Genomic DNA, 27526 nt, shown 5'->3' on the forward strand with positions numbered 1-27526 from the left:
ATCTAGTTTGATATATATTTTATTTTTTAGATTTGGTCTTGAATATTACACGTATCATCTAATAGAAGATTGGTAATTTTGCTTTATACGCACCCTTAAATGACCTTTGAAGAACAAAATATGCAAATGTGTTATATTCATTGAATCAGATTTACATCAATAAAATATAAATTCAATTAGAATTTTATGCGCAGCTTACTTTGGTTCGGTCCTCATTAAATAATATCGCAATTTATGAATGGAAATTCCAAAAACGTGTTCATAATATCATTCAATAAAATCATAGATATTGTCTGTTTATAGTAGTTGCGTTAGAGTATAATAATAAGTTTCATAGTTGTAGGAGCACATATACTTATAAGTAAGAATAGCTTACACATTATCGTAGGCGCAATTGTTTTATGAAACTTGTGGTGGAATAAAGCAACAGTTATCTCACAGCAACTGTCAGTATATGCGTGTAGTTGGTTCACATTCCTCGTTTATTCATAATCTCGAGTGCAACCGGTCAACGTGCATGCGTCCACGCATCTAGTCAAACCGCTTGTTTACAAACATTCCTAACTCAACTTTAATTGTTTACATTTGATACCTACGGATCCTCTAAAAAGTGAGTACCTTTTCAATTTTTTTATGTTCTTACAGAATGCGAATTGCAAAAATAGTTGTCTATTTTTAAATTGACACATTTAGGTATCCTGAAAATAAGTTGCTATTTATAAACGATTGTTAAATTATAAAGAAATAGTATAATTTTGCTTTTTGATTCTCAAAGATATTTTATCTTTAAATTATGTAGGTTGATATCATTGCGTTATTCCACTTTGCACACCGTTATCACAATCTTTATTTGTAAACTTTCACAATAAACCTATCATTTATAAATTTCAATAAATAAGTCAATATTATTCGTAGCATTAAATCTTAACAAAATATTAATCAATATTTTCACGCAAAATTTAACTATAAAAATAACTGACATTGGCTGGGTCAGTTTCAGTTATGAATTCTGTGGTATAACTGAATGTATATAATTATGATTTACTATTGTATGTAATAATAATGTGTACCTACATAAATGAGTTGAGATATAATTTTGGTGGTGAACGATGATCAAGTGACATTTAAACATTAATTATTATAAATCGTAAAGGTATTTAAATGTCTGTAAATCTTGAAGGTCTCTTTTGATATAATTAATAAATATTAGTTCTATAAAAAGATAGAATAAAAGAAACATAAAATATAAATATATTATATTTACAGTGAGTTCTTTGCTTTACTAGCATTTTAAAGTGCGGTCGGAAATTAGGTCAAAACAATGAAAATATCAATCTAGGTATCAATCGAAGAAAAATTATCTGATATCGATTGGACTATAAATATGCATTAAGCAATTACAATAATTTCTCAATAATAAATCGCAAGTATCAACAGAAACTGCACATTTTCGTAGAAGATGGAATTAGGACCTAGGTAATAAGAGACTTGAGGTTACCTTTTTCGATAATAACTTTTAATCGGAGAAGTTAATCTCACTAGAGTACTAAGTATTTTTGTATTTCAACGTCTAGTTTTAAACTGCGCAACCTCTTTAATACGTATTGCTACATCTGCATCGCCTACAGAAAACAAACCGAAAAAATTCCGTTCAAAATATCATTAGCTAGTCGTTATTATGTTATTGTTTAAAATATCGCCTACTAGATAGAATTTATACTTTTTAGGCCGTGTAATATTGCAGAGTGCATCCAACCACTAAGGTAGGCATATGTTTAATCATTTACTTCTCATAATTTATAATTAAAATAAAAATAGCAGTAGATACTATTTAAGAACAATGTAATATTGTTACTGTGTTCGATACGTGTAGTAATCGTATTATAAGATCGGTCAATGACCCATTAGCACATCTCAATTCTCACAGAAGCCGTGAGTTCACCTCGTGGATATACAGGTGCTACTGTATGTTGTTCCATTTTAACTCTTTACCCGTTGAAATAATTGTTTGTATTGGAATTATGCTTTTAATTTTAATTACAAAATTCAAGCAATTATCATAAGTATTACCTTTCTTAGGATCACGGAATGGTAAACCAATGTCAAATATAGTAATAATTATCACTGGCAAACGATTATCCTAGAAATCTATTGTTAAAACGAATTGAATATTTGTAAATCAACAGAAAGCAAATATCTATAGGTTTGTTATCTTTTAATATATATATAAATCTCGTGTCACAATGTTTGTCCTCAATGGACTCCTAAACCACTTAACCGAATATAATAAAATTCGCACACCATGTGCAGTTCGATCCAACTTGAGAGATAGGATAGTTTAAACATGTAGGTACCACGGGCGAAGCCGGGGCGGACCGCTAGTTTATTTTAAAATTTAAGTCAGTGTTTGAAGAAAGTATCAGAATACGATACTTTCTTACTTATTCGTTATATTATTACGTAATCTACGTATATGTATACGTTTCTTGACAAAGATACACATAATATTTCACAGTAGCCAAAATGTTTTAAATTATAAATAACATTTCTATTAAATCTACAAGTATAACAAAATACTTATCATCTTCAGGCTGTTTTATGTTAGCATTTTAAACGTTTTAATAGGATTTGAATTAATTTCCCCTTCTTGGTGATTAAATTTTCAAATTACTTGTAAAGATTTATTACATTGAACTTTCGGCACTTATTGTCAGTGCGTAAAAGCTCCTTCTAGCAAATTAAAACAAACACTACAATGATCTTACATTCTACTACTTACTATGTGGTTATTAACCACAGAGTAGGTACACACATGCAAACTGTTAAAACAAGTTCCTTTTATATCGTAATGGAACCAAGAACCTTGAATGTACCTAAAAGTAGAGTAATCATGTTGTAAATTTAAAACTATTTTATTGTATTTATAAATTCGATATGGAATTGAACCGGTATTTTCGTTTATTTTAAGATTGAGGCCCTTCACCTTGTTTGCAAATCTGGTAATTGGTGTTTCGATGTTTTTCAGTAAACTGTAATTAATAATTATAGAATAATGAGGCAATACATAATTATGCCGAGTTAAATTGAAATAATATTTATTTTATGTGCAAGAGAAAGTATAAAAATGAATTATTAAAAATGTAATATGGTAGAGACTGTTTATTTTTATTTTGACCTAGTTTAATATTGTATCAGCCGATTGGTATATGATATACCTACCTTTCGGATACGTAAAACTATCATAGGTAGAATATCATCTCATTTTACAAAAGTAATTAGTTAATTCCTATCGTATTTTTTTCTTTCGGTTTAAAAAAAAATAAAAATAAAAAGGTCGGTATTAAAAAGGCCTTACTTACTATCTCGTATTAATTACTAGCTTTCCGCCCGCGGCTTCGCCCGCTTTGTCTAAAACATAATAAATTATATACTAAAACCTTCCTCTTGAATCAATCTATCTATTAAAAAAAACCGCATCAAAATCCGTTGCGTAGTTTTAAAGATGGGACATAGGGACAGAGAAAGCGACTTTGTTTTATACTATGTACTTATGTAGTGATAAAGTTATCGCTTCTTATTGAAAACATATACAACGAGATATTAAGTAGTTTTAATAGGTATTCGCTTTCTTTAACATAATATGTGTCACCTTATGGTATGCAACATACACGCCCACAGAAACTCGTTCATTGGATGATTAGAGATAAGAGGTCAGGACCCAGGATAAATGATCGCAGGATCGATATAGACGATTCATTAATCGAATCTTTAATTGGTAACTGACCGCGCAAAGTAAATTAAATATAATGAACTTAAATTAATTTCGAGTAATTTAAATTAAACTCAATTACAGTAATGGAGTAGTAATTGATAATAAAGTGGTACCTTTCGAACAAACAAACGGTAAAAATACGTCTTCAAAATTATTAAATTGACTAGAAATTATCTATAGTTCTCTCTATTGACCAATAAAAAAATAATAAGATATGGCTTTTTTATTAGTAACATACATTGTAACGTAACAATTTGATTGATTGTATACTCTGTTAACAAGATATAAAGTGATTTAAATATTTGATTGACCCCCCCTTCATATGTTTATTGGGGGACTATCTTGACGCATTAGTTACGCGCATGATGCGTTGACGCGCGATCGTATTTTATTTTGTATTATATCGTGTGTGTCAGTATGCCGTAATACGCGTGTAAAACTATCAAGTGTAATAATTTAACCCTAGAACTACAACATCCAAATTTAATTAAATGAACCACAACATGGGTCCTGGGTGACCCCAAAATAAAAAAATGATTACTTACAAAATATTAAACTTTAATAAATTTAAACAATTATTACAAGGTTTTTTGGATATTAATGGAATGTTTAAGGGAAAAAAAATTAGTACAAATCTGAAAATCTAGATACAATAGTGACAAATAGGTAACCTGTGTTATGCACATATTTTTTTGGAGCACTTTACACATTTCTCTCTGCCCTTCCTATCTTTGGCTCTAGTGCATAAATAGCAGTGGGAACTTGAAGTTGATCGAGCTTGGGCTACCTGAGCACTGTTTTAGTCATCTACTCCCAAAACATGAAGCATTATCACTTTAAGAAATTGGGGCAAATTTTTGACCTCATCAAGGCAGCGTTTCACGTAGGGCTGTACTAATTGAAGGATTAGGTTTCTTAGAAAGTAGTTCCTTTTCAGTTTACTCTTGCGAATGTTTGCCTTGAGTATTACATAGGAATTTACACCTCCAGCATTAAGCATGCCGTAGAAAAATCTTAGCGGCCACCTTCGTGTTTTTCTTACTGTTGTCTTAGAATGACTTTCTTTTATGGTTTCAGAAAGTCTGTCAATTTGTGCATTGGTATGCATCACAATAATATCCAATATTTAGTCTGGAAAAAATAGCTTCCACGCTTCTAACTCGGTTTTTGCGTCGCGTGCGATACCTTTAGGCCCAGGTTGATTTATCACGATCTTTCTACTTGCAGTGCGTGTATTAGGAACAGTGAACGGAGTTCTTCGTCAAGTATAACCATTTTTGCCCATACAGAAATCAGACAGAAGAACATCATCATCATCTGATCCAGATTCAACATCAAACAAATCATCTTCATCGGAGTGTTCATTTTCTGCAGTTTCAGATCCATCTTCGTCCGAAAAACTGGAGGTTTCACCTTCATATTCCTCCAAAAGTTGCTCAATTTCATTACTTTCAAGAGCTCGTGACGTTGAGGCCATATTGAAAGACTATTCGTGAAATCACACAAAAATAATCACAAAAAAATAGTTTCGATAACCACAACACGGGTCGCGGGTGACCCCAAACTGCTATATCTCCGAACCTAATGGGCGTGGGCACCCCGCCATGCGTCACGGGCCACTGATTACCAATTACGGAAGGTACCTAGATGCACAATGTTGTAGGTGCAAAACTCGCTAAATTAAAATAAAAATACGTGTGCGTGGGGTCACCCATGACCCAATGTTGTGGTTCTAGGGTTAAGATATTTTACCAATGACAGATTTCCTACGTTAAATACTATTAATAATTTTGAACATTTCAATGTGGAAAGACGTTTTAACATTAAGTACAGTTATTATAATTTAAACCGCAACGTATAAATCGTCGTTTTATCAATAACCACAGAAAGTTCTTCAAACGTCAAGTCGATAAATGCGGTCCAAACCACAATTGAAAAATGAATTGAAATCGGTTTAATTAATAGACTTTATTTATAGGAATATCGTATGCAAAATACATTCATATCTGATTGGTTGAATCTTTAGGGGAACTTATTATTTATTTGTTAAGGTAATCAATAACAAGTGAAATAAAAAATAAATACCTCCTCGCGGAAAGGTAGAATTTACAATATTATTAAACAATAGACCCATCACAATGCATTATCAGAGTTTTATAGTTATTATACAGGTATGTCTCTCCTAGAGATTAAAGAAAAAATAAAAACCAACCACCAACAAAAATAAATATACAATTTTAGTTCAATTTTCATATTAATAACTAGCTTTCCGCCCGCGGCTTCACCCGCGTTGTCTAGAACCTAATAAATTATGCACTAAAACCTTCCTCTTGAATCACTCTATCTATTAAAAAAAACCGCATCAAAATCCGTTGCGTAGTTTTAAAGAATTAAGCATAGGTACATAAGGATATAGGGACAGAGAAAGCGACTTTGTTTTATACTATGTAGTGACATAGAGACAAGCATATAACGTATCGCACGCAGTCAATAAGATGAAATAAATACTCATATTGAACTTATTTCTAGTAAAATGCAGTTCTTGCTTGACAAGTTCTATATAAAGAACGCTAACCTCGATTGCCAAACTGAGAATTTAAATATAATATTTTAAATAGTTGTATAATGAAGTAGGTCGTATAGTTTAAAGTTAAAGATTTTTAATGAGGTATTTTAAGGTTTCCGTGCCAAAAGCTATGAATGGAAACTTAATAGCTATGTAGCTACTACAGCTACCAATATGTGTGTAGTTCGTAAATGGATACATGAACATTTAAAAGAAAAATGAAATTTAGGCATGATTACAAACTTTATAGTTTATAAGGTGTTGCGATTTATAGTATTAGGTATTACAATATTAGTGCTATAGGTAAGTTAATCTTCATGCGAGTAGGTATATTTTTAACCAATATCAAAAAAAGGAGGAGGTTATAAGTATTAATTTCAATAAATGTTTTCATTAAGATCTGAAATTAACCATTGATATCATTAATTGTTTCCGCTCCAATGTTCAAATGATCCCTGAAAAAACCTAATATGTAGTTCATGAATTTCCGCCTTTTAACACATCAAGGCTGACTCTACCTGTAGTATACAATAACGCGTAATTTTATATAAGTATCGTTTTTTTTGTGTAGTGAAGCGGATCCAATAATCCACTTACTTATTGAGTTACAACAAGTAATTTGTACCCAGTTTTTGCACATAAATTTTATATCAGAATTTACGTCCTACGTACGTACGTTCTACGTACGTACTACGTCGTTACGTTATTTGTGTGTGAAACATTTAAAGTTTTAATTAAAGTACAGTTTTTCTTTAGAAGAAATAATGCATAGTTAAAGGTAACTAAGTCATACCTATATGAATATTTATGTATATATGTAGTACCTACACGACTATGATTGTGCAGTGTGCTTGTTGTTTGTAACACCACTGCTCATTCTGCTGAGTATCATAGTAGGTATTATCTAGTATGTCTAGTACCTATTACATGATCTGTGGTATTATCTAGTTTATAAAATAATTTCATCCCAAATAACACAAGTCCTGAAGAATTTATGAAGTATTTGGAGCAGCCAAATGTCAAGCCAAAAACACGATAAAAAATATCGCTTGCTGTTTTCATAAAATTCACACTATAATAGCACTTATTTAGCGATAAAAATTCATGTTCGTAAAGTCGATAACTTAGAAAGTGATAATCAATACTATTACCGAAAACTGACAATTAACTTAAATTATCTAAATAGAATATTGCTAGTTGATTCAGCTGTAGAATGCGTGAAGGTCATTTCTATTATAGGTGATAATATTTCCTAATGGGAATCATTTCTAGTTAATAACCTACATTTAAAAATGCAGGTATATAAATGAATAAAACAATCGTATCATTTTACTCTATTCCCTCGTAAATTAGGTTCATGTTGAGAGCTTAATATTCCTTCTGATGTGTCAAATTCAAAATTCAAATACATAGATGTTAACAATTGAGTTCCATCATGTTCAGCCGTTATTAACAGCATGCAAATTATGTCACTTAATTATAAATCAAAATTTCATTTATTATTTTCATTATCATTACATTTCACATTCTACAATTCCAGTTCCAATTTCTGTTCCAATTTCCATCAGACTATGAAAGTAGCGACCTATGTAATTTTAAGCTAGCTTTTATTAAAATACGCCTTATAGGCTAGATATGTCGTACAAAATGAAAATTGTTTAAAATGAAAAATACAACACTTATAATTGTTAAAAGTTAAATTGTCTTTATAAAACTGATGCGAATTATCAAGACACGATATGAACTTAATTCAGTAGGTACTTTAAACGAAGACAACGTTTTTATAAGTTTAAATCGAATTTCCCCTTTGATTAAGGAAGACATTATATTACATGGATAGTATAGGTATTTTACCAAGCTTTTACTCTTACGTAAATTAAGTTTTCTATACGAGTATGTCACATAAGATTGTAAATACCATTCGATTATAATAATCTTTTACAAGAGATCGTAAACTGTCGAAAGATTATTAACTGAACCAAACTATTTACAATTCAACGCACTGTTATAACGAAGCTTATCTTTAATAATCTTACAGTGACATCAACATATTATACACAACATAAAATTCGTTTATCTGTTCAAGATAATCGAATTCTTAAACTAATCCTCCATAAAAATTAGTTGTCCAAATAATTAATTTAGTTAGTATGGTTAAACAAATTTACCTACAAGTTATCTGCAGATGTGTTCTGTGAAAGCTCATCTGTTATCTAGCCACACCTGCGTAGACAGAGCTTTAAAGCCTCTCTATTAGTAAATGTCTTACTGGCTTTCCGTAAAATAAATGATGAAATTGTTGAGAAAACCAAAATAAGGCTTAATACGGTTAAAGTTTTATTAATTAGCTCTCCAGTCTTGAGAATAAGAGAGCATTTAAATTGATAGAAGGTTAAGTAGCGTAAAATGTAAATATAAATAAACAAATGCAGAGGCAGAATTTTCTACCTCCGTCTGTCTATACCTTTATCATCGTGTACCTATTCAGAAAATAAAACATGACATCTTTTAAGTTTTACATCCTTTATATGTGTGGAGATAACGAATTATTTAAGAGATTAGAGAACTAAAGAATTTAACATATTGTTATACCAAAGTTTATGGCATAGATAAGAGTTATGTTGTCAGTAAACTATCAATCTTACAAAAAATAACTGCATCAAAGATCAGATATATTTGCCTATTATTTATGTGCTTAAACGATAATAAATTAAACTGTTTTGCATAATTACTGATAATTAAGTAAACATCAAATGGACACATTAAATTAGTTTGATAATAAATGACTTATTAGCGTGCTGTCACTGCTCGAACCAGCTTTTGCTGTTAATAATGATTGACTGTAGGTTATCATATTGAAATCTGGCATGGGCATCACGTATTTCTTAATGATAATTTAATAATTTTATGTAACATCTGCAGCACATGCCCAGATAAAAAAATATGTATTATTATTTATCTTTTATTATTAAGTATCATATTTTTATACAATACCTATACAGGGTGTCCCAAAAAGTAGTGATGAACGGAAGCTGGGAGGTAGAGGACCTAAAGGGCTATCCGAATCACCCCCATGTATGTTATGCGATTTTTCGTATTTTCGGAGTTATGACGTTTTTTTCAATTTTTCACCTATCGCCGAGTACGGTGATATTTTCACTCATGGTGACGTCAATTATTGCGGCAGGTGCTTGATTTTTTTTGTGTGCTAAGCTGAAAGATAGGCCAATTCAGTATGGTAACATTTACTATCGTTAGATCTTTGAATGGAATAAAAAAAAGAATTAAAATGCCAAGAAAGATAAAATTACCCAGTATGTTCTCCACTTCAAGGGCCCGTAAAAAAATAAAATCACATAAAAAAAGTTTTCCATTTGGCTTTTAAAAACTTGCTCTATCTATCAGGTAGCTACCCTGAAAATTTCATTTTATTATTTAGAAGGCTTCAATCGAAAAATTGAAATCTAAATGAGGTAAGTGCAAAAATTGAATTAACATGATGATTAATAAAAACAAATTAAAACCAATAACAAGGTGTTTAATTACCAGAAATTTTTAAAATGACCCCGCTATTGCTCAGTGCAAGTGCGACATCACCGTAAAAAGTTGTCTTTTAAATGTCTGAATGCCCTTTTATCATTTTTAATGGTTTCTTCTGCTACTATGAATTTCCAGGTTATTTCGTTCAAATTGTGGCAGTCTCTCGTCTTTGTAGTATCCCCACGGAAAAAAATCAATAGGGTTTATGTCCGGGGACCGTCGAGGCCAGGCTAAAGGGCAAAGATACCCTGAAAGATGGATTGGTCGTTGCAGCCTGCGCATGCGCTGGTGACGCCTGCCTTAAAGCCTGGCCTGCACGGTCCCTCGACCTAAACCCCATTGATTTGTTTCAATGGGGATACTAAAAAGACCTCGGCTACTTGAGAGAATGCTACAATTTGGACGAAATAACCCGGAAATTCATAGTAGCAGAAGAAACCATTAAAAATGATAAAAGGGCATTCAGACATTTAAAAGACAACTTTTTACGGTGATGTCGCACTTGCATTGAGCAACAGCGGGGTTATTTTAAAAATTTCTGGTAATTAAACACCTATTTATGGGTTTTAATTTGGTTTTAATGATCATCATGTTAATAAAATTTTTGCACTTACCACATTTAGATTTCAATTTTTCGATTGAAGCCTTCTGAATAATAAAATGAAATTTTTAGGGTAGCTACCTGATAGATAGAGCGAGTTTTTAAAAGCCAAATGGAAAACTTTTTTTATGTGATTTTATTTTTTTATGGGCCCTTGAAGTTGTGAACATACTGGGTAATTTTATCTTTCTTGGCATTTAATTCTTTTTTTATTCCATTCGAAGATCTAACGATAGTAAATGTTACCATACTGAATTGGCCTATCTTTCAGCTTACCACACAAAAAAAAATCAAGCATCTAGCGCAATAAGTCACGTCACCATAAATAAAAATCTCATCGTACTCAGCGATAGATGAAAAATTGAAAAAAATGTCATAACTCCGAAAATACGAAAAATCGCATAACATACATGGGGGTGATTCAGATAGCTCTCTAGGTCCTCTACCTCCCAGCTTCCGTTCATCACTACTTTTTGGGACACCCTGTATAAACTTTCTGCATATTTACTGCCGTCTTATTCGAATTTTTAGTAAGCAATTTGTTTTAGTATTCAAGCCTGGTCCAGACAGTCTCATATTGTATGTATCGTAACTGTGCAAGTAAACAATTATGGCCCACTCGTGACTACAAGATTTATAACATTATCTAAATAGTAGATATCTAATATAACGCTAAATATGATCTAAAAATATAGTCGATACTGACTAATGATTTCATAACAAATGGTTAGCGGCTAACGAGGTGCCCTTATGATATTTAAGATTAACATGAATTGATATCATTAGTGGGATGCATCTTATAGTATATTCTCGATCTAATAAAATATTTACTGTATAAGGTGCTCGTCACGTTTTACAATATCTATGTTACATACACTGTTGCGATCATCATACATGTTTTACCTGTATATAATATAATAAAGGTAAGCACAGGTTTAATCCTATTCATATAGCAATAAATACATATAATTTGTACTCCATGCAAGAACAATGACTTATTTCAGACGCACATATTATAAATTGTTTGATATTGTATTTTCTCGTGTTTGATATTGTTAATCAAATAAGATGATTAAGAATACAATTGCATATATGAAGTTAATACTGAGATATAAAAGATTTATATACAAAAAGAAAAAGTAAAGTCGTTTATAGCTGCCTAGTATTGAGTTTCCTGCAAAATTACCTCTGTTACATTGTTGTGTTGCATTTACGGATAGACCAGTTTAATGTTCAACAACATTTTAAAATAATAATTAATTTTGTATAAACAAACTCTAGAGACTAGTCAACATTGACCTGGTAATTCCTTCTTAATAAGCTCGCAATATATGTTTTAATATATTATTCTATGAACCTAAAGCACAAAACCAAATTAGAAAGATTGGTTAAATATTTGTCATTCATATAATACGGTACCTATTAAATAGTATAAGCAAAGACAATTTAAATCTATACTAATATTATAAAGAGGAAAGGTTTGTATGTATGTATGGTTTTCACGCATAAACTACTGGACCGATTTTGATGAAATTTGGCACAGATAATCTTAAGACCCTGTGAAAGAACATAGGCTACCTTTTATTGCGAAATATGTACCGGGCGAAGCCGGGGCGGACCGCTAGTCTTTAATAATTTCCGTTGTTATCTTCCGTAAAATAGAAATGTATGATTCGGCAAAATTCTCGCGCCAATTTGAATAGGTCGCGAAAATCGGTGTAATCTCCTAACGCTCTGAAGCTTTTTTGTGGAAATAGGTCAATAGCGCGAATCCCTCGATACCCGGTAAACGGTATTTCCAAAGATTTCATCGACAATTAAAGAGGCTTTTGAGATGAAATTGTAAATTCGATCAATGTAACGTAATGGTAATCCCCGTGGGATTCAATCCCTGTGTAGTACCTTAAAGTTTAATTAATATAAACGAATTTGAATCCTGTCTTGTCTTTTGTCTATTAAATGTTCTGTGTAATCCTTAACATCAACAATAATTATTTTAGTTTATTGGCCACAATTTTCTTAGTTTATTTCATGATTTCGCACTTCAGAACATCGAATATAATTAAAATATCACACAATACTATACACTATAATAATATAAGTAACTATATTATTTACGATACTATCTATAATACAGCTTTACTATATTTGTATTGATATGAAATTAATTGCAGGATACAATACAACTTGTATAAGATCATTAATGTCATATAGGGATACATCAATTAAAAATATCATAATATTATATGCATACTATATCAATAGTTGTCCATTGTTGTAACTTGTATTTATATCACGGACAAGGATTACATTATATAGTTATCTTGTTTAATGGTAAAATTATTTAATTTACGATTAATGTCTGCCTCTTCCACCTAAACAACAATAAAAAGACATACTTACATAAGAATGTCGTCTTTTGAATTTAAAACAAAATGAATGTGAATAAGATATTTCCGTAATCATTGTCGTAAATTACATTTACTTCTCTTTGTTTGAATAGGTCATAATTATTTTAAGATATCTCAACTCAATAAAACACGTCATTTTAACAGATTACAGATTACACATACATAATCAAGCATAAAAGCTTTGTGTTAGGTGCTGAAATTGTATTTGGGTAAAAGTGCTGAAATATTTCGTCAATCTACGATGTTTACATGAAGTATAAATAGAATATCAATGTAGGTCAACAACCTGATAACACACTGTAAATTATTAAGCGATTGTCATAGTTACAGAAGTGACTTTAACATGACCACTATAAATTGAACGATAGCCTTTTGTGTTACATTCTGATTGTTTTATAATAAGCATTAAACCATTAAATTTAATTTACTGATGTAATATATTTTACATTACGCTGGTTGTATGCTATCTGCTATCATCTTATTACTTTTAACACGAGCTGAGGTTATTAATCAGGTTAACAATATGACTTTGCTTGTTCCATAGCTTTTAAAATAATATAGGTAATAACTGTGATGATGGCGTGAAATATCAATAAATATCTTCATCGTTCCCACCAGCCAATAATAAAAAAAAACTTTCTGTTAAAAATTAAAAATAAATAAAATAATCTGGTTGGAGTGTTCTGCGGTATGAAATTTGCGTGTCATATTTCGATAATGGCCTACGAAGCACTTGCATTGTGTACCTTTTTACGCAACAAGTTTTCGCTTATTCGCGACATATAAAATCAAAGTCTCATCTTTTGTTTAGCTGTGTGCGTGCCATATAACAACGGTTATCGCTCATAAGATAATCCCGTAAATTCTAAACAAATGTAGTAAGAGTTATGTATGTATTTTGCAAATGATATAACACTATCTATAGATACATTATCTTCATAAAATTAGTGTTATTACTTCAGTCGTGTTTTAGCCAAGTTTATAACGTTAAGGAATTTTGAGTGCAAAATGAAGAGACAAAATAAATTGTTTTCAATAATAAAAACCGTATTCAAGTGGATTACAACGAGACAGAAAATAGCGCCGACACAAAAAAATAAAAAGGTCTGGAATATATTCAAAAATCTAATTAAATTGAAAGAGCCTTATTTTAGATAAAGATTTAGAACCGTAATCTTTTTAACTTATTTTTTTTTGTGATACTCGGTTTGTGTCGTCACTTCTGTATTACGTTCTATAATCTATTACGATATACATATTATATTACGTTCAATCGCAAAACGGAAACAATGTTATGACTTATGACTTACCCATGGGATAAACAATTAACATTTCTTATACCTGTCAAATGTAGGTAGCTAAATGTATGTACCTATTATGGCTATTAATTATTATAGATATTGCCATAGATATTTAAAATCTCTCATGAACGAAATACCTACACACCTTTTGCGTACCTAAATATAGAAAAACCCATGTTAAAATGTAATTTAATAGCAATATATTGCAGTTCAAATTAGAGATAATCTTGTAACAAAGTACCTATCGCTTTTGATCAATAAAATAGTCTGTTCCTATACTATCTGATTAATGGGGAAACAAAGCTAATCAGTACATAATTTAGTATATTTTGATATAGTTTTCCGTACACTATCATCTATTAATTTACTCATGTTAATTTCTAGGTACCACGTGTAAAGTCTGATAAAATGGCTCTTATTATCGAAGATATGGATCTCGAGAAGCAGTATTCCCCAAGCAGATGGTCAACAAGATTTAATACAGCACAAGAGGTGCTGCAGCATCACGTGGCCTTTGTAACAGCCGGTAGGTTATATTGTTTTTAAATCAATAATTATAACCAGAAAATAGACTAATATACCTACAGTATGGACTTACACTGATATTCGCATAATTGCAGAAATTACGAATACGAAAGAGAAACATTTTTAAATGATAACATTGTTATCTTATTACTTAATATACAAAATGCTCTACATCCAATAATAAAAACATTTGTCACCAGATTTTTATAACCTATAGAACCTTTGATAACAATATGTATAAACATGGTCTTGTTCTAGACAACGGCAATAACATAAAATGAAATGTCCAATCTGTTTTTTTCTTCTTTTTATACATATAGGTATATCTCTGTAGTCTCTATAATTATCTTAAAAAGTCTTAAAGTCTCTACATATATCTTAAAATTTATTCCGGATTCCATCGACTTAAAACAATGATAAAACTTCGATAATTTAATATTTACGAATATACATATTCTTATACGAATCGCTCTTATCGACCGAAATTATCAAAGGAATATTGAGCAATAGTAGAATCAAGAAAGGGGGAAGTACCTAGTTAAGACTTGAGTTTTAACTCGTTACATCCTTCTTTGTTGTACTGAATGACATGACGTAGGTAGTCATTTGAAAAGATAAATTTGGCATAATTGGGCCATTATGGGTATCGAATTTCCAATTCTATTTACAGCTTTTACTAAGAAACGACAACTTTTTTAGGGTGTAATGCAAAAATATTATATCCTCTACAAACATCTATAGTAGGTACATATAACATAAAATCATAAATAAAAAAGTCTGAGTCTAATCATCACATTTGAACCGTTTCAAAGAAATTAAAAACAATATCCATTTATGGCTCATTTGTCATGCTACTTCACGTCTAAATTAAATATTTTAAGCCGTTACTACACAAGACAAAAAACGCCGATATAATATCCTTATCAACATTTCATTATTCCTGCCTTGCATTATATCGTTTAAAGTGAAAATAAACTAAAATAACGCTTTAAAGAAAATGTAATGCTTTCAATTCAAATGTAATCTTGTGATCATTACCTACATTTGTGATCGATATTTATTTTCTTAATTCGTGTCCTTCTTTTATTATAAATTCTAGTACCTATAGACTACTTTAATATCTAGATTCAAGAGAACTAGAACTAAAAGAAATTTATTTTATAATTATTTATGTGGATTAATGGTTCACATAATTTTTCCTCTTATCTTGGTAAATTTAAACAAATAACGTTTGCTACTGCTATGGAAAATTAACATTGCTACCAATTGATAAATATTAGTTATACAAATATATTGAAACTCACCTAGGCTAGGTTTATACTACAAAAACATTTTGGGAAAGTTTCTTATAATTTTAATTTTGTCTAGATAAAGTGTTTATAAAATATAACTGTTATTAATATACATTTATATGTATCTGTATCGATTAAATTAAATTGTAAATAAAAGTACATGAGGTATCCCTTTAAGATTTAAATCATATTTTAATAAATACAAAATATACTTTATAACTTTATTTTAATTGGAAATTTTGTCATATCATATATATACAGGGTCTCAAACCCACACATTTATTTGCGTTTTATAAAACATGTATAAAGGTGTAACTGCGTAGAAAACACGTGTGATTGTTGTTATGACCTTAAAGCAAGTTACCAGTTGCGTGTAACGTCCCTTTATTTTATTTTATTTTATTAATGTAAACATATAAACATGGATACTTTATTATCATCATATTAATTATAAGTAAACTTAATCTTCTTACGGTTTATTTTTAAATGTATGTAAGTATGTAGTCGTATCATGTATCCAGCCGGGAATATAGTCCGATTTAAGGACGATTTAAGGTTTGTCGCTCGGTTTTTTGCAAATTCCTTTGTTATTAGCTGTGTTTTACCTGAAAATAAAACACATATTAAATACTTACCTATATTTGAAGCTTACTTATTGAGAAGGCACCTAGCTTTTTCCCGCCTATTTTTCCCTCTCTTTCCGTTGTATGTATGCTATCTCTCTCGCACACCTCTCCACCAGGTGGCGGGGCGCACGATAATGTGCGGGCGCTGGATGTTTTTCATTGAGTCGAAATCCACAACAGGTGGACGTTAAGTGTAAGCTTCAAATATAGGTAAGTATTTAATATGTGTTTTATTTTCAGGTAAAACACAGCTATTAAACACTTGACCGTAATTTGAAGCTTACTTATTGAGACCTGTCTGTTACCCACCTGGTGTACAATATATGGACGCCAATGTGAATTTGAATACATAAGTAATTACTTATTTCTTTATTTGAAAGAGTAAGGTGTGCAGATAGTATACCTACCAATAAATCACACAAATTTTTATATTATATAATATATTAACAATCCCAGATGAAAAGTTAATCAAATACTAAGAACCAAAAAGTTAATCATAATGATTAAAAGTATTAGAACTTATGAGATTGGTTCAAGTGTACCTTAGTTAACCTTTTGGGCTTGAAAAGTTAAAGTTACTACAATTTCCACTATCTTTAGCGTAAATCTGCGAAAGCGCCAGTAACGACTTTCAATTACGCATTTAGATGTTACTTACAAAATGAAGCAACAGCTGATCCCGACGAGGCAAAAATACCTCAAACTCAAACCTTTATTTATTCAATTAGAACTCTGCAGAAGCACAATTGTATCATCTTAACTTAGAATTACCACCTGTCTCAACTCACACAGTTTTAACCCAACCTGCTACAAGCAGACAAGAAGAGACCTTGGTCCTTACTTTTGGGGTCAGAAATAAATTTAAAAGGTCACCCCTTGAATAAGGCAATAAAATATCAAAACAGGTAAAGGGTTTTAATTATAATACAGATTTTTAACATCCAACCAAACCGTGCGGTATCTATTAATGTTTAGAGCCAACGCCACCAATCATAATCTAAACATGGATAGTACTTTCAGTACAATGCATGAATTATTTATTTAAAACTGATAGGTCATAAACTCTGTACTGGAAACAAATATACTGAACTCAAGAGACTAAAATGATAAGGAGCTTATCTGTGTCCCAAAACTGCAATTACGTTACTTTTAATCAATTCGGTTTTAAGATATAATTATGATTTACATCAGAACTTATATACCGAAAGCCTCGGGACTACATAACGTGACTTATTTATAATAATAGTGTTTGTGCATAACACTAGGCAGTCAACAGCTATATGAACGTCACATAGGAAAAGAGCCAAATTTATCCAGTCAGTAACAAATGATTTTAACTATAGGTACTTTATTCTAATTCAACCAACTACTACTAGCTACTCCGTATGTCTTTTGGGTAGACGGAGGCAAATAGGATTTTTATTCCAACTATATCATTTGATATTTTGAAAATGTACTCCACATTTTCATACCGTCAGAGTCATTTTGCAGATTATAGTGGTGCAGCACTGAACACTGTCTATTAGGTGGCTGGTGCTGCTGACCGGGCCTTCAGTTCCGCTTTCCAGAATACCTTCACCCTTCTAGGTGTTACTACTACTGAAATAGCGGTACTCTATCGCGTCGTTCAGGTCTCTAACTGACAGGATTTCTCATATTATCGTAACAACCTCGCTCGTTCTAACGAGAACAAATTATCGCCAAGGAATTCTGCTGCAGGATAATGGCAAGAGAGATTATAAGCTTAACTATGCATTATTATGTTCAGGAATATGGTGGATTTTGAATACTCGTCTGAAAGTATCTCCTTTCGATTAACTTCATTAAGGATGCAGATCTGATCCCATCTTTGTTCCGTAGGAATGCTACGACAGTCTAAACGTTACACTGGACAAAGAAAATTGCCCTAAATATAGTCTGTTGTTCCAACATCCGTAATATGGCTAGCCTACCTTGCTAGCCCTTGATTGTAACTGCTACCAATGGAGGCATTGCTCTTGTGTTGCCCACAGTTGTGCGAGTGCAAAAATGAAGAACTGAGCTCGTGGGGAGCTATGTCGAATGAATCTGTGTTAAGATTATGACAGTATAGGACAGTTAGCTGTGGATGCGAAGACAGGACATTACTTTATTCATCCGTAAACACGCGAGGCAGCCACGGACAGCGACATAGCAAGAACTAAACTAGCAAAGTTTAGTTCGCTTACCAGACTTTGTCATGTTTTAAATGCAGTATATCCTCTGTATAGCATTGCATTTATGACTATTGATAAACTTAATTCACCCGTAAACACGAAAAGCAGGCACGGATAGCGATATAGCAAGAACTAAACCAGCAAAGTTTAGTTCGCTTACCAGACTTATATTTTAAAAGCCGTATAGTCTGTACTGCATTTCATTTATTGCCCCCCCCCCCCTCAAAGCAAAGAAATGAGAAGTCATTTGGCAGAGCTTTCTCGTTAAGGGTAGGGGTTCCAAGTAATATCTAATAATAAGAGGCTTTTGTTTGGAAAGATTGACTTTCCGTTATTTATCCTCTATCCTATGTAACTCAACAGTCAGTATTCTCAGCATTCGTTGAGAACTTAAACGTTTTACGTTAATAGTTGTATATATGAATAACTTTATTATTTAATATAATAATCCTGGTGGGATGACAAGAAACTTGTCTAACAAACGATTATCCTAATCCCTCAGCGATTTATTGTTTGAGCCCCGAAGAAAAATCTCATGGGTGCAATAATGAGGTCAAATGGGTTGAAAAAACGAGTCAAATAAATTGCCTACAAGACCGGGCAACTAAAATAGGCCTATGAGAGGTCAACTATACGTAATCAATCGTCATTTGTTACATTCAATCGCTTTGCGATTAAAAAATCTCTTCCGATGTTTTTATATGAAAATTGGTCGGCTAGTGCCATTGAATTACGATACCAAACATACCGTTGACACAAGGCTTGGTGACAATCCTCGAAACCACCGCCACAAATCATCTGCGAGATGATATTTGATCCGACTCGCCTTCCTTTGTTGTGAATAGGCTTTGCATTGGTAAATACGATTTGTTCAATTCCAATTTCCATAATTGGTAAACCAATGGTGGTTTCCTGATTCCTGAAGCGTAAACTTTTAGGATACGAAGTATCAATTTCATGCGCCCATTATTTGACGTCTCTAACCTTTATTGTATTTATTAGGTCATATTACTATACTGCCCACTGTGAAGTAGATTTCAAAACCTTTTTCTACCTACCTTAGAAGAGTGAAGATCCGATACGGTCATATCCAAAACTTCTTTCGTGGGTCCTCGTTGACGAAAGCAAATATCTATGATCATTTTAATGATCAATCCTTTGTATATTTGCACCAATCGCCATCAAAGCCCCGCGAGGGCTGATATATATTTGCACCATTTCCCCGTGGGGACGGTTGTTATCAAAGCCCCGCGAAGGCTGATATATATTTGCACCATGTCTCCGTGAGGTACTGTTGTAATCAAAGCCCCGCGAGGGCTGATATATATTTGCACCATGTCTCCGTGAGGTACTGTTGTAATCAAAGCCCCGCGAGGGCTGATATATACTTGCACCATTTCTCCGTGAGGGACGGTTGTAATCAAAGCCCCGCGAGGGCTGATATATATTCGCACCATCTTTTCCGTGAGGGACGGTTGTAATCAAAGCCCCGCGAGGGCCGATATATATTTGCACCATTTCCCTGCGAGCGACAGCTGCGCGAGGGATGTTTGTAACTAGAAATAAGTAGGGCCTGCCAAAAAATGCTTAAGAGACACCCTGCGAGGGTGGATTTGACCTGGCTAACCCCTGCGAGGACTAGTGGCCACATTTATGTATTCTGCTTCGAGCAAGAATACACCTTAGTGCTAATATAAAATTAGCAGTAAATAATCATTTAAATAATATAGCAATTAACAAGGTCCTTTAACTTATTTTCCAATATTAGCGACATTTAATAAATTCATAATTCAAATCAATTCACTAAATTTTAAAATGAACTTCGATTCATATTTATTTTTGTTCATGCATTACAGTTGCTTTATATCCGTTAACATTCCTTACGAACGCAACCATACCGTCGTAGGACGTTATATTTAATTGCACAAAATAATCTCCACTCACCCGCAATTTTTTACTTTTTGTCAAGGTGTACAAGTTTATAATATCATTCTAAAACGTTAGAAGTGAATTGTAAATCCTTTGAAATAAATGTATCTAAATCTAATTTATATTAAGGTATCTCGATAATTATTATACGATAACCCTTTCAGCACAAGTTCAGTAAACCAAAGAATTTAATTGTAAAATTTTGGTACTTACTCGTTTTAACAAAAAAGTTGCATCATTTGAACATAGGAAACGTAATTTTCAATCAAATTAGCCGTGTGTAATATGTCTATTTTCACATAAAAACGGATCAGAATAATACTCATAAAAGGACACGTATAGACTACGGATAGTTTTGAATGTGTGGAACATTCATGGTACGTATCTACTATACATGAGCGAATTCCATCATTATTCAGTTGAGCGGTAACTCCCGTACGATTTATAAAATAATATCACAACATGTTCTGACATGTCGTGACTTCTTGGAGCTGACTCATCTCGTTCGATAATTTTTAGTAATAAACTATGATAGGAATTCCGAACCGTTCCTAGCGATAACGACAATGTAATAAAGTCGTAGCAATGGATTGTATGCCTGTAAAGCTTTGAGTTGGCTCATATCCATACTAAGTATTAATTGTAATTTTTCCACGAAAAATTCACTTGTAACCTTGTAATAAAAACACATTATTAAAAATGAAATAAAATATTAAAAATATCTATATACAAGAGAGGGTATTTGATATATCTAGTAATATCAAATAATCACAAAAGTAATATTAACGATTCGAGTAAAGCCGAACGGTAACACCGTTAAAATAGCTTAACTCACAGTATTAAAAATTCAAATATTAATTAGTACATATTGCATAATGAAATATTTCAAAAGAAAAGTTACTATTTCAAGTAAAATTTAACGGTTGTATCGTTAATTTTAAATATCTTTGGATTTATTCATGCTATTAAGTATTTAAGCATATTGAAAAATAAACTATTGCTGAAGGATTCATTAAAAACCTCAGCATTTTAAATAAAGTCCAACGATTATACCGTTGACTTTAAAGATTTTTACTCATTTTTAAGTAAAATATTATTAGAATAGATGTAAAAATAACTCACTGTACCGATCCGACGGGATACACTTTTTAACACTTTTAGCACTTGCTTTAAGCAATACTTAATACTTAATAGCACCAAGGTTGTAGTCTTGTAGACAACCTTCTCGCGGCGGAAGCTAGACGCCAATGAAAAACATCCAGCGCCCGCACATTATCGTGCGCCCCGCCACCTGGTGGAGAGGTGTGCGAGAGAGATAGCATACATACAACGGAAAGAGAGGGAAAAATAGGCGGGAAAAAGCTAGGTGCCTTCTCAATAAGTAAGCTTCAAATTACGGTCAAGTGTTTAATAATCATTTTGGAAGGTTTTATCCTCCATAGAAAATAAAAATAAACTTCTAACCATTTTTTATGTAATACAAAAATATTAATTAAATATTTAATAAGGAAAAGGCATATTTCTCATAGTATTTTAAATAGAAATCCAATTTGTTTCACTCTTTGTTAAATATTATTTTAGCACGCATTTTTGTTATCAAGGTGACTTCAAAGCGTGATTCCTTGCTCTCAATCATACGAAATCTTCTTCGTAATTACGACAAATAAATAACCGTTATGTTTAATTTTCAGCGAGCGAGGCTGCTGTCAACAGTATACCACATAAATTAGAAATTGAATACGGCTCCACTCCCGGACAAAAATTGGATATTTTGGGAACGGACCTTCCAGACGGTATGTTTCAGAGTTATGCTTTATTTACACCGATTTGTTTTAGCTAAGGAAGGTTTCGGTTCTTGGTGGCTAACAAAAAATGTTGCAGTAGGCAGAGTACAGAACAGTAAATATATAAAATCGAGAGAATCAAGGGAGAGACGCGTCATCAAATTCACGCATTCAATGAAAAACTTTTACGAAAATGCTTATCATTTATTCTAAATCATAATTCACGATTACCTTAATATACTTGACATTGTATACTTGAATGACATAAACATTTATTCATCAGGGACAGCACAAAACACAGACAAAGCAAATGAATTCAAAAATAAGCATAAGATGAAAAACAAGACAAAAATAAATTGACCCTGAGAAAAAGGAGACAGTTTTGTTTGTGCCGCAATGTCAAGTACATTGGTATCGCTGTTTTTCAGTGCCCCCTTTACATATTAAATATTATTTGCGAATTTGCTATAACGTCACTAGAAGTAGCATAATAAACGCATTTAAAAGTATAAGTAAGCCGAGGACTCATTTTATAGTTAACGTTCCACTTATCCCACAATTGCATTTTCATTTCAAATCTCTACAATAAAATCATCAATATATTCAAATAGAATCCTAGCTCTCCGCTTCGCTAGTTCAGTGGACATAAATTTGTAGAATATAATTCAATATGTATTTCAAAAGCTGAATTTATACAAGATAGACAACACAGTTAGAATGCGGAGCAAGGACGAGTTGAAATGCAGTAAGATATACAGGGTGGAGTCAACGAGATCGCTTTAATTAGAAAAACAAACCGTTGTGTGCGTTTGTGCAAACATGCAACAGCAGGAATATGCTTAAATTAAAAGTGCCGTATTTTAATTTTATTTCTTACTCGGTTTTGTATATTTTTAGTCTCTGTGTTGATACTTGATATTAACTTATTAATAATACTTAAAGTTATAATAAACGGTAGGTTGGATATTGCTTTCTAGACTTTAAAATTGAATTTTATCTAACATGATCTCTGCTTTTACAATAAATAAACAAAGTTGTTATATTAGATAATATTAAATTAATATGAACATGTCTATTTCTGAAGAAATATATTCCTCGAATTAAATTTGGACGATTCGTTTCGCCATACCTAATATAATTTATACTTCCGTATACCTAGTATACGAGTTGTCGAAATTGTTCTTATTTTTTTATGCATTTTAAATGTCATTGCTTACCTACATTTAAAAAGAAGAGTAGGTATACGCATAAGTTGTTGGGTATTTTTAGATCGTTCGTGACTCGCAGACCACCTTAAATGAGCACAATATACCTACTTATTGAAAACATTTAACATTACGAAAATATATGAATAATATAGATAGAATTTATGAATAATCAATGCATTGGACTTAAATACAAGTGGCGATTATAACCGATTTTGCGTAATTTACACCTTTTTTTTTTTAAGTGGGGAAATCTTGCATAGATACCCACGGCCTCCGGGGAAGGGGCCGTGGGTTATGTCGGATTCCTACCGACCAAAACCCCACTGTGTTCCGTCAAGCCGCATAAAAAGTAACTATGTATCAATAATTGGACATACATAGTTACATAAATCACTTGACCAATTACATGACAGGTACTGTACACCGCAGAAGTAATTATTTAAAGTTGTTGAACGAGTTTCAGTATATGGATAAACGGAATTATTTATTAGGTATTAATTTAAATAACTTAAACACTTACACAAATGTTACCTACTTAAAACGAAGCATATGCAATATGCATACCCACCATTCATATAGTCTGCTTGATAAAAATGTCATCTTTTTCTTATAACACAATAAAATATGATTGAAATAAAACTTGAAATATATTTGTGTTTATTAATATCTCTAAATACTGAAGTTTGTTTGACGTAAAACACAGCACATAAAATACATCAGGCCTTTTTTTTATAGTGGGAAAATCTTCCAAAGATACCCACTGCCCCCGGGGAAGGAGCCGTGGGTTATGTCGGATTCTTACCGACTAAAACCCCACTGTGTTCCGTCGAGCCGCTTTAATGATGGGGCCGCGGGTATTGGTTGGAATTCTTCCGCGACCGCGCGATTGTTTTAAACAATACAAAGTGCTAATCATATATTTTAATCAGTCTGTTAAAACAATATTATGGAGCAAAACAAACAAAGCCAGTAATTGGAACGTGAAAGATGACCACAAAATGATAAAAGTTTATTAACTTTCGACAAATAAATTATGAAATTCATCAATATGTTAATGACATTGGTAAATTCACTATATTAAATTTATTATTATTAAATACATTATATTAAAGTCAGCTTGAAACAGCAACTGTTTCATTTTCAAAGTAGTTGTACATGTGTCCTGGGTATATGCCTCGGGATTGTCTTCGCAACTCGAAGATTGGAATTGTAAACGATGATAGACGCATCTCCCACGAGATTTAAGGTGGCGAAGTTCTGTAGATCTAAGCCCACTAAAGTAGCGTATCAAAAAATATATTTATTGCTCAGATTAGATTATTGCATAGTAATAACATAAACGAGACTGATCAATGGAGAGTTTCTTGTATATCTATTTCACAGCTTCCCACTACCATGTTAAAACATTAGATATGGAAAATCTATTGTCTAAACAGACTAGTCACTAGATCAATTTAGACGATTTCATTTTACTTTAACGTTTTAATAAATTAAATGCCTTTTATAGAGTTATGCATTTATTTCTTCCTCATTTAATAGAGCTTTTTTCCTTCTATGTATCAGGCAATTTTTATACTCATCGAAAACTTAAACAGCTACTCGTACGTACACGAATAACATAACCCTCCTTGAACTCCACTAGCGCAATGGTAATAAAATTTTTTTTTCTTTTCAGATGCTCCAATCTTGGTATTTGTCCATGGGGGTTATTGGCAAGAACTCTCCCGGGAAGTGTCCCGATACCCAGCCCTGCCACTGTACCGTTCCAGAATCAAGACGATCGTGGTCGGCTATGATCTTTGTCCTGCAGCCACTCTGCCAGAAATCGTCAATCAAATAGAAAAGGCAGCCAAATTTGTCTTTGAATACGCTGAGAAAATGGGTTCTAGGTAATTCTTACATTTACATTACACTAGCTTTCATCAGCTTCAGCTTGACTACGTATATAATATAACTAGCTGCTCCGCGCGGTTTCACCCCCGTGGCTCCACTCCTGTTGCCCGTAACGTGATGAAATATTCTTCCTCGATAAATGGGCTATCTAACACCGAAAGAATTTTTCAAATCGGACCAGTAGTTCCCGAGATTAGTGCGTTCAAACAAACAAACAAACTCTTCAGCTTTATAATATTAGTATAGATAAGTCCCGTCATAAACTATTATATTTTTTGTTATTAATTACCTAACAATTAATTATTATCTGACAAATGCGATATTCTCTTCATATTATAGTCGACACATCCGTACGATCGCGATGTTCCCACGAGTATAATAATACTCTTGAGTATTTGCAATCCCATTAGAATTAAGTATATTTTAAAGATATGAAGGTCGGAAGGAAAATGATTTTAAAATATTGCAAAATTCAATCTGCAATATAAGTGAGATTAATTCGATCATATCGCAATAAATGAATTAAAATATTCTATTAAAATATTATGGTGTACAAAATTTTATGGTGTACCTAATGATGATACAATAATGATAAAGTATTGAAATAAATAAAAAATGTAATTATTTAAACCAGTTTTTTTTTTGAACGCCTATTGACGATCATTATAATAGTGACATAATTTTCCATTTCAGGGGAATATACTTCGCTGGTCACTCGGCTGGTGCTCACCTCGTCGCCAAGTTGTTATCAAACGCTGACTTCTTGGACAACACACCAGGAACGCAGCGCTTACAAGCAGCTTTCCTCGTCTCCGGCGTATACGATTTAAGAGAGCTAGTTCACACTTCTGTCAACGAGGCTGTTCAACTACCCAGGGAATGGGCAGCACCACTATCCCCTCAATTTGACTGTTACACACACTTGCAAGTCCGAAAAACTAGAGTATACATATTAGCGGGCCAGAACGACAGTCCCACGTTCAAAAAACAATCGAGAGAGTTCTTCGAACTGCTACACAACAGTTGTCTGATGCAAAATATGTATTTAGAGATAAAAGATGACTTGGACCATTTCGACATTGTCGAGTGTTTCGCTAACGACGACAATTATCTCAAGAATCTGATGGTGCACGACGTTCGTAAACATTTATAAAGTGTTTGTCGCTTGTTATTACTTCATTGTACATTTATTCTAAGTCCTTTATTTTATAGTCTGTTTTTATACAAGAGCTGAAGTTATGCTACAATCGAGTTATTCATTTTATACTGATACATCTTACTGCCGTGAAATTCGAATAAAGCTCGAATGATAGGATCGCTAGATAATAATAATTTAAGTTAAAAAATAACTGGTACAAAATTACTAGGAGTGGTTCAGTTGTATTGAATATTATAAAATGTTTGTACCTACAGTAAAGTACTTTTCTAATACTATACAATTATATTGTTATAAATTTATATTTATATACGTCATATCATATTGTCATCATATTTTTGAACTTTGATATTTAAATGTTAATATTGTTATTGTTCCTAATTATTAATTCATATTGTAAAGTCAATTATTAAGTAGATATTCTATATTTTACGTAGGTATATGTAAATGTTTATATGATGAATACATGTGTAGGTATTTTAATATTTAGTTTATGAATACCTAATATGTTTATAATAGACAATAACTATTACCTATAGAATAAATATTATATTTTATTGATAAACATTAAGAATAAAATAATATTCTATAACTGTAAGCATGTTTTTATTCACCCTACTGCAGTAGTTTACACAAACAGACCTTCCTTTATATCATCAATATTTTTACACAGACTCAAAATTAAAACAAAATCAACAAAAAAACAGTTAGGTATCCAAAAAAATGT

At 32.1% G+C, this 27526-nt stretch overlaps 1 protein-coding gene across 6 annotated transcripts; it reads left to right on the forward strand.

Moving 5' to 3' along the window:
• The first annotated feature begins 434 nt into the window (after positions 1-434).
• On the forward strand, positions 435-27385 carry KFase (kynurenine formamidase). 6 transcript variants are annotated; one of them, XM_089714346.1, is made up of 6 exons: positions 4096-4220; positions 13853-13994; positions 14576-14717; positions 22450-22551; positions 25426-25639; positions 26337-27385. In XM_089714346.1, the coding sequence occupies exons 2-6, from the start codon at positions 13899-13901 to the stop codon at positions 26794-26796; spliced, it is 1014 nt and encodes a 337-aa protein (XP_089570472.1). In that variant the 5' UTR covers positions 4096-4220; positions 13853-13898; the 3' UTR covers positions 26797-27385. The 6 variants fall into 6 exon arrangements, with proteins under 6 accessions (XP_089570477.1, XP_089570472.1, XP_089570473.1 ...); XM_089714347.1 differs by having other exon boundaries at positions 4123-4220; positions 13839-13994; XM_089714348.1 differs by having other exon boundaries at positions 4140-4218; positions 13864-13994.
• Positions 27386-27526: the final 141 nt, after the last annotated feature.

This window comes from Colias philodice, chromosome 3 (genome assembly GCF_061535455.1).
Source record: "Colias philodice isolate Cphi_HAF_F1 chromosome 3, ilColPhil1 Martin Lab GWU primary, whole genome shotgun sequence".
Taxonomy (NCBI): Eukaryota; Metazoa; Arthropoda; class Insecta; order Lepidoptera; family Pieridae; genus Colias; species Colias philodice.

Excerpts from the sequence above, each read along its gene's own strand:
- KFase (XM_089714346.1), top strand. The coding sequence starts at position 13,899 with ATGAAGAGACAAAATAAATTGTTTTCAATAATAAAAACCGTATTCAAG. Across the intron at positions 14,718-22,449 it reads CGTGGCCTTTGTAACAGCCG|CGAGCGAGGCTGCTGTCAAC; the intron begins GTAGGTTATATT and ends TTTAATTTTCAG. Across the intron at positions 22,552-25,425 it reads GGGAACGGACCTTCCAGACG|ATGCTCCAATCTTGGTATTT; the intron begins GTATGTTTCAGA and ends TTTTCTTTTCAG.